We start from the raw sequence: 9,123 nt of genomic DNA on the forward strand, positions 1-9,123 counted from the left end.
AAAGTAAACATTTACATATGATTGAATAATTTGAATTGTCGCTAATCGTGACACCCAAGTTCTAAATCACCGCTTCATCAACTATTGAATTCGAAAAAGAAAAAAAAAGAAAAAGAAGAACATGTCTGGTAAGGCCCAAAGGTCTAATTTGTAATCTTTCTGTGCTTAATCTCAGCCCAAATAATTTAGCTGATGTTTAAACAGTGTTGACGGATCCCTTTCATCCAAAGTTCCAAACCACTGTGGGCCTTAGATAAAATAATCCTTCATTGCCGACATGAATTCCACCCGACCGAATCTGGTCCTACTCGAACTGGGCCCATTTACATGCTGGACTTCATAATAATATATTTGTTTTTGTAGGCCATAGAATTGAAATACCACTCAGTCAAAAAAAAAAAAAAGAATTGCAATAACAAGACGCGGAAACGATCAAAACCGCTGATCCATTTCAACCAACAAAATCAAACCGTTAATAAACGCAATAATTTGAATTAAATTAAAATTAACAAATAAATAGTAGTTAGAACTCTTTTTTTTTTTTTTTTTGAGAAACTAGTAGTTAGAAATTAGAACCGCGTAATCCTAGGGACAGAATTTGTGCTACAACTTTCTCACATAACGATTGGGTTCATGTAGAGGAGAATGTATTTGATATTAAATGATATCATGTTATCGGTATCAAAATTCAATAAGTGTGAGACATTTTAGTAAAGAGTAACTACTCTATTAATAAATGAAAGATGTGTTAATGAGTAATTATTTTTACACACATATGACATGTCACTTATTTTTTAGATTTTGATACAAATAATATAGTATCATCATATTTATTTTTACGAAAATACATCTTTACCATCATAACTCACTATATGCACAAATTACGGCACATATTGTATCATTTTATTTGTCCCTTGCATAACTCAGTCAGAACATGCGGTACCCGAATCCAAATTCCCAGCAACAACGTAGACTAAAAAAAAAAGGAAAGAATCTAGAAGTTTCCACATTGTCCTCGTCGTCTTTACCTAACCCAAAAATAAGTAAAAACACATTTGGGTCTTTACGCAGACTCCGTAGTTCTTCCAAACTCGGTCTCTCACGAATACCAATTCTTCTCTAATTCAACTTCGCGGTCAGTATTTTATTCCAATCTCAATCTTTACATTGATTTTTTTTAATTAATTTTTTTTTTTTTGCCCTAGTTTCTAAATTTCAATTATATGATCTGCCTGTGATAATATTAGGATTCAAAATTAGGAATTGTAGCAATTTTTATTTTTATTTTGCGCTGTTTGAATCGGTAATTTACTTGATCTGATTGATATCTGCGGGACTTAAGAGATTTAGGGTTTTAAGATTTTAGGTGGGTTTTGATTCGTTTTGTTTTTAATTTCTGATTTATATCTGATTCCAGATTTAAAATTTTCATTTTGATTCGCTAATTCTCTTGGTATTTGAGGTGGGTTTGATTAGATTAGACAACTTATATAGATTTGATATTTTGATTGTAATCAGGGTTTTTGTTTTGTGTTTTGTTGTCTTTTCTGCTATGTGGTTTTGGGGTTTTTTTGTAGTTTTGTGGTGTTGATTTTTTGGGTTTGTGTCAATACAGGCTTTTAAAAGTTTGAAGTATATTTTGAGGTTTCAAGATGACAAGTGGATTTGGGGAATCAACTAGTGTGCCACCCCAAAGCCCGTCTTGCTCGGGCAATAACGTCAATGATGCGGGGGATTTTGAATGCAATATCTGCTTTGAGTTAGCTCAGGACCCAATTGTGACACTTTGCGGTCACCTCTTCTGTTGGCCGTGTCTGTACAGATGGCTCCATCATCACTCTCATTCCCAGGAATGCCCGGTTTGCAAGGCAATCGTAGAAGAGGAAAAATTGGTTCCTCTATATGGACGGGGCAAAACACAGACTGACCCACGATCAAAGTCGTATCCGGGTATTGACATTCCTAACCGCCCGGCTGGTCAAAGGCCTGCAACTGCTCCTCCCCCGGAACCAAATCAGTTTAACTTTAGCAATTATGGGTTTGGATTGGTAGGGGGTTTTATGCCAATGGCGTCTGCAAGGATTGGTAACTTCACACTGGCTACTGCTTTTGGTGGTCTGATTCCGTCCTTATTCAATATTCAGTTTCAGGGCTTCCCGGATGCTACTGTGTATGGGCAGACTTCTGGTTATCCCTATGGGTTTAATACGTTTCAGGGGGGCCATACCCACAGGTTCCCACAGCCAATCCATCGAGGACAGCATGCTGATAATGTTTTGAAGAATCTTCTTTTGATGATTGGTGTTTTTGTGATCATCGCTCTCATTTGTTGGTAATTTGTTTTGCCTTTTAAATATAACTTATGAAGGTTTTTACAATTTACATGATATGTATGTATATACATTAGCTGCTTCGTGAGTTCATTTTGTGGTCGGCGGTTTGGTGTTATAGACATCTGAAAAATGGACTTGTATCATTTTCATAAATAGCCTTCAAAATCTCTCTCACCCCTCTCTCTTCAGTGTCTGTATCTTTTATGGCCTTCTAACTTCTTCTTCCTAGGGATGGTGCATTGCAGATCTATGTGATTAAGTTGCCATCTTTCATATGATACTTTAGTTTGAATCTGGCATATCTACTTGCAATTGACATTTGTACAGTGAAGCTTTTTCAAGTAGGTAAACATTATTAATCAATGTTTTTGATGCAAAATTTTTCCAGGAGATTCTTATTGCATCAAGTTTACTGGTTTTGAGACTTAACATGCTTTTGGAATGGTTATATTTACATTTAAACAAATCAAAGAATTGTGTTCTTATTCTTGCAATAATTGGAGAACTGTTATGTAAAATTGGAAACAATGTTTTAGGCACCTCTTTGTTAGCTTCTTGCAGAATGATGTTTTTGCAATCATACCATCCGCAGTTGTGGGACTGACTGAGGGTCATGGATAGTGGAGGATTGGAAAATATTTTTGTATTATTTGATGGGTGGGGAAAATAAGTTTTTGATTTTGAAATCTGGAGAAGGAAAGGCCAGATCTGGCTAACATCATTCCTGGACATAGTCTCATAAGGTCTTGAATCAGTGAGGTGCAAAATTAGTAGATATACTATAAAGCCAGTTAGCATATGTGTTGTCTTGGGTTCAGAACTTCTAGCCAGCATCATGGTGTCATCCCAAGGGATTGTGTGTGGGGAACTAGGTAATTACACACACCTGAGGAATAGTGGCGCTCGAAGAGTTCTGTTAGTATTTAAAATAAAACTTAAAAAATTAAAACACATGTTGTCTTCTTTCACTCTATGAATTTTCCATTGTGAAACTCATCTCTATGCAAACTTCAATTTGGATTCTCAGAAATGTGTCTCTCATAGAAGGGAAGAGAACAATGTTGGTGTTTTTCACCAGCAACTAACACAATACATTTGAATGTTTATAATCTTAATGGTTTTGAAATACGATATTGAGTTTGGATGAGCGTGGCACTGCATGGTACTCAAAAAGTGAACAATGCTGGTGGTTTTTGTGTTACATGTCTTGTAAACAGTACTGATATTCTGTGGCTGGCTGGTGCAGTAGCACTTGCATTGTTAGTTGCTGGTGACTGTCCATGTTTTTTAAAGATGCAAGATGCAGCAAAATGATAGATGGATGTTCTCGATCTCTTACACCCTATCACTCCTCTTTTCTTCTAAACTATTGTCTTATTAGTTCTTTATAGAACCAAGAATGTATGACACTGTAATTGTGTCCAACTCCTATCATTCCATGGATGATTTCTACTAATGTGCTTGCTCTTTGATTAAAGAACTCAACTGACAATAAAATTGAGATTCAATTTCTGGAAAATTTATATTAGCTGCATAAATGGATTTGGATCCATCCTTGTTAGTTTCCCTATGAAATTGATGCAGTCACGTGTTAAAAGGAGTGGATACTGCGGGTAAATCGGATACCGTGATAGAAATAAATTGGATATGCACAGTTCTTAAAAACGTTGACTCTTTCAGTGAAGAACTCAACTGACAATAAAATTGAGATTCCATTGCTGGTTCTCGTTCTAAAATATGTATTGGTGCAAGATGGATGGTTAGGAATGAACCAGGGAATAGCTCTGGTGTCCACGAGTTTATGGGCCATACCATTTGTGCTTTAAACCTGGCCGACGTCGGATGTGAATCCAGAGAGGAAAAAATAAAACCTCAAGTCCTTAACACGCTTTTGTCAGATGGGTCTTTAACTTTTTCACCAGTCTGGTGTGAAGTATGAACCTCGTAAACATATTCTCACACAAAAAGGACCAATGCACCAGAGGTTGCACTAGTCTGTCATCAGATAAGATGCCCCTTTCTTTGTTCTGCCTTTATATGAACGCGCTGCATACTGGTACAGGGCTTGAACATGATGTACAGTAAAAACTAGTTGTTGGTATCACGTCATTCTCAGTCATGACAGGTTGATAGGTGAAATGTCTTGCTCTTTTCCTTTGTGATATGGTAAGCAATTTCAATTGTGAATCACTTCTAAATTCTAAAATCAAGATTGACAAAAGCAGGATATGCAAGCAGCATACTATTAGAGCGATTATTTATGGAGTATACTTTTTTTTTTTCCCTCTTGAGTTGCAGCAACTTATGATTTGCTCTTGATGATTGCACTTTATCATTAGACCAAAATACTAATTGGTTTCTTTTATAGGTGAGGATTGAATATTCGAACCCCAAATATTTTATTCAACGACAATAAACTTTACTAGTTGAGTTAACTAAAATCTATGTTTTATGAGAAAATATCTTGTTATGCTGTAAATGAGACTTTTTTCTTTTCTTTTGAGGGACATTGCTAAAGTAGTTTGTAACATTTAAATTTCAAATCCTAATGTCCAATTAGGAAAGTTAAACACATAAGTTATCATTTATCGTCCAATCAATCATGCCATGCCACAAAACATTTTTTTGGCTAAATCCCTATTTTCTCACTTTTTTTTTATTTTTTTTATTCATTAAAAGAACTAAAATACTATAAATATTTTTCTACTTTCATGAAGAAAAGTGAGTAAATTGAGTCATTGACTACAGATTAACTTACCATAATAAGTGAAAGTTTACAAATAATTCATGATGTAACTTAATGTGAATAGTTATAAGTTAGATATTTTGTTTGTTGCATTTAAAACCTAACCACAAGTTATAAAATGAACTCTTTTTTTTAATAACCTAATAGTAAATACAATCGAGAGTGGGGATGTGAACTCTAGTTTTCTTTGTAAAGAACAGTAGACAATATCACTAAATTATAAAACTCTTAGCAAATAAACTATGAGGTTATGACAAGCATTAAAAGATTAATGAGGTGAAGATATAACACAGCCATCCTGCAAAAGAATATAGAACAAAGCCATGTGCTCTAGAGTCTAGTCCAACTTTAATTATTATCAATGGTTTGCCTTCTTTTTGCAATGATCAATCACATGCAATGTTTATAGGATTGTGACGGGACACTAAAATGGCATAATCTCCCTCTATCACATATCTTGCCTAGCTGTTTAGAAGATATTTCTTATGAAAATGAGAGTGGATAACAATATGTTGTTTTCTCCCTTTTTTTTTCTAACAATAATGGGACACGTTTTAAAATTTTGCATGTCTCCTTATTATAGTTTCTGCCACCTTTTTAACTTTTGTTTGGTTTTAAAATTTTAGTGGATGGCCAAATTTATAGTGCTAGAAGAAAAATTTTGAAGCTAGATCAAAATCTTGGCCACCTGTGAGTTTTTATTTATTTTTTATTTTTAATTGTTAAGAATCTTGTAATTTAGTAATATTGCAAGTTTTACTAAGAAAACTTAGGGTTTAAATCGCTTTTTCCTTATTGTTGAGGGCCATTTTTTTGAGAAGTCATAAAGAAGAAAAGAAACCCAGATAGAAAACAAGAACAATTAAGTCTAAGCGGCATGAATAATGGATCACAGGTCCATAAAATAAATAAATGGGCCTTAAGAAAGAAAATGGGCTCAAAAGAGCCCGGAAAGAGAGAAATAGTGAATAGCAAACCCATGGGCAGTGTACGATGTGAAAAAGTAAGAATGGGCCGCGGCAGGCCCAAAGCAATGCAAACAAAGAGAGTAGTGGATTGATGGCAGGCCCACAAAACCCAAAGATGAGTATGAGGTAATTGGGTCGAGGAAGCCCAATGAAGTTAGTGAAAACCCATGGGAACACAAAGTTAGGAAAGAGGGCCGAGGAAGCCCAAGGCAAGCAAATAGGCCAAGAATGCCCAATGGAAAACAAAAGTAACACAGGAGATCATAAATAAGAAAACCAATGGTCATGCTAAACTATTGGGGAAAGAATACATGGCGGGCCTAGAAAAGGCCTGGCAGGATCAAGTCAATACAGCAAGAGTGACAAAACAATATGGTAGGACATGATGGCAATCAAGAAATAGGCTAGAAGAAATGTGAAGCCCAGTATCAAATGAAACCCAGCCCCAAAAAGGAACAAGGAATTATAAAATAGCATAAAATGGCGAAGAAGAGTGGCAGACTGTGCAAACAAGGCTCCAGACCATGGCAAACGCATGAGCAGCAGACAGATTTTGGACATACATGAAAGGGAAGCACACACAAGACCCAAGCACTACCAACCTGTACCCAGCTAATATGGGACGTGGTGGGGTCATAGGTCAGAGGTAAAGGGGGAATGGTTTGGTGGTGGGGAGAGGGGAATAGACCTATTCTGTGGCTCCTGTCCAAGCTCTTTTGGGGGGTACGCCCTGCTGGGATGACAGACCACCCAAAAGAAATAAGGTTGAGGGAGGAACCGTTAGGTGCATGCCCTAAAGGATAGAGAGAGGAAGCACCTACACCGTGGCAGGAAAGAGTGCCACGGTAGACTAATGAATAAAACAACCTGCCTTTGTCTGGTAAAGGGGAGTGCAAGTACACCCGGACCAGACAAAGGTGGTTAAGGGGCAAAGTAATAAAATCTGGTCACGGCAGGCACTATAAAAGGACCTTGCCGTGCCCAGAAAGGGGTATCGAAAAACAGGGGAAGATCACGAAATAAAATAGAAAGAAAGTAAAAACAAGGGAAAGAAAAAAGATAAGAGAGAAAACAGAGAGAGTTAATACGGTAAGCATGCACCAGTTGGTCAATTTCCCCCCTCTCTCTCTCTCTCTCTCTCTCTCTCTCAAAATCCTATTCTCTTCCAAAAAAGAAAAGTAAAAAGGGATTCCTTTGGACAATAACTATTCAGGTCCGGTTCTCTCAGAACCATTAATCCCTACGGCAGGACCTTTCCTGGGAGATTAGTTTCATTGGGAGGAAGCGTTCTTCCTCTTTGTTCTTTTGCTTCTACGAACCAAGCTTGACTTGATTCATATTTATTCTTGATTAACACATATTATCACTTACTCCTTCATTTCTTTGTAAAAGCCATTGTTATCACTATGATTATGTTTCATAAGTAGGGATTACTTGGTCATTTTCTATTAAAAAGTCATTGGACTCTTTTTTTTGTTGTTATTATATCTGCCTGCCATAACTCATTTGAAACAGCTCTGCCTGCCATAAGTATACTCCTGGCAGATGAGACATAATTTGTGCACAAGCTGACCCAAATTGAGTTACAGTTGGATCAGTCTCAACTTTCTTACTCAAAATACTTGAGTCTACTACCGCAAAAGGCAGCCCAGCCCAACGCATAGTACACAAAAAAGGCCCTACACTTATCATTGTAATTTATAACTATCAAATTATTACAAAAAAGAGAAAAAGAATCACTTCTAATTATCAAAATCTTTAAAGAAAAATTGTGTAGATTTATTCTTTATTATTTTATTTTTTTACAAAACATTTCCAAAAAAGAAAAACCAAAGAAAAATTTAAAACAAAGCAAGGCTACTCGTCACCTCCTTATCCACCAAAGCTAAATTAAGATGGGGATAGAAGAGAGGGATAGGATCAAGCAGTAACATTTTGAGATCTGTATTCATTTCCAATGATCTAGTTGAGTTGACAACTTTGACCAGAAAATTTCAAGCATGAAAAAAAAAAAAAACAAAATTGAAAATATGATTTCTATTAGTTTATTAGGTAAAACTTTTATTATTTAATAGAAAATATAAGATTCGAGTTTTGTTTACATCAAAAATTAATTTGTATTTTGATCTAATAATAAAAATTAATTATTAAGGAGAAAAATAAACTTGTGTTAAACCAAATATATATATTTTAAATTGGTAAAACCTTTTTCTTTTAGTTGTTTAAATTAATTTTTTAAAAGTATGATTGTACTTTAACTAAACTTTAATAATAAATAAATTAATTAACTTTCAAGAAAAAAAAAAAATTACTAAACGCACTTTATAGGCAAACGTGTTAAATGTTTCAATGTGATCTGGTTTTCCGCGTGGATTTGCCGTACTGTTTGATCCCATTTTTCTTTTGGATTTTAATATTTTATGACTCCCACCAAACTTTTGTTCTGTCAGGCTTGTACGGTCCTGCTTTGTATATTTCAAAGGTCGAAGACCAAGAAGACTTGGCTTTGTCAAGTTTCTGATTCTTTAATTGGAGTCGTTATCTTGCACGATGGTTGTTATAATTCTTCATTTTCACACAGCGTTAAGTTGTTAGAGAAAAGTATTTTCAGTTTAAATGGAAAATTTTTTGTTAGAAGTANATATGAAGCTAATTGCATCTCTATAAGTTTTGAAACCTCTATAGTCTGTGAACAAGTCTTACTAGTTTCTCATTATCTATGGGTTTTTTTTCTTTCACTTGCATGCATCATCTTCCTACATACTTACACTGAAACAATTGTTAAATTAGGAATATTATTTAAGTTTTCAAATTTTCATGTGTAAATTATAAATACCCCCATTATTTAAGGCGGAGTGTTTTTTTTAAATATATAATTTATATATATATAATATACACACACAATTAATCCAAAGTTTCACTTATAAAGATTATAGTGAAAAAAAAAAAAAAGATTATAATGAAAAACAGATCTTGATCTAATGCTAACAAGCTGCCGTGGATTCATTTGTAGATTTTTTTTTTTTTTGGTAAGTGTGAGTTCAATCAATTCATTCGTAGATGTCATTTTTTTTCT

At 34.9% G+C, this 9,123-nt stretch overlaps 1 protein-coding gene across 1 annotated transcript; it reads left to right on the forward strand.

Moving 5' to 3' along the window:
* The first annotated feature begins 939 nt into the window (after nt 1-939).
* LOC112032934 (uncharacterized) lies at nt 940-2,507 on the forward strand. The gene is made up of 2 exons (XM_024065698.2): nt 940-1,135; nt 1,616-2,507. The coding sequence occupies exon 2, from the start codon at nt 1,653-1,655 to the stop codon at nt 2,334-2,336; it is 684 nt and encodes a 227-aa protein (XP_023921466.2). The 5' UTR covers nt 940-1,135; nt 1,616-1,652; the 3' UTR covers nt 2,337-2,507.
* Nucleotides 2,508-9,123: the final 6,616 nt, after the last annotated feature.

The sequence above is a fragment of the Quercus suber genome, unplaced genomic scaffold (genome assembly GCF_002906115.3).
Source record: "Quercus suber isolate HL8 unplaced genomic scaffold, Cork oak 2.0 scaffold_2, whole genome shotgun sequence".
Classification (NCBI taxonomy): domain Eukaryota; kingdom Viridiplantae; phylum Streptophyta; class Magnoliopsida; order Fagales; family Fagaceae; genus Quercus; species Quercus suber.

Bases quoted from the DNA above. Each gene is read 5' to 3' on its own strand.
- LOC112032934 (XM_024065698.2), top strand. From the start codon at position 1,653: ATGACAAGTGGATTTGGGGAATCAACTAGTGTGCCACCCCAAAGCCCG.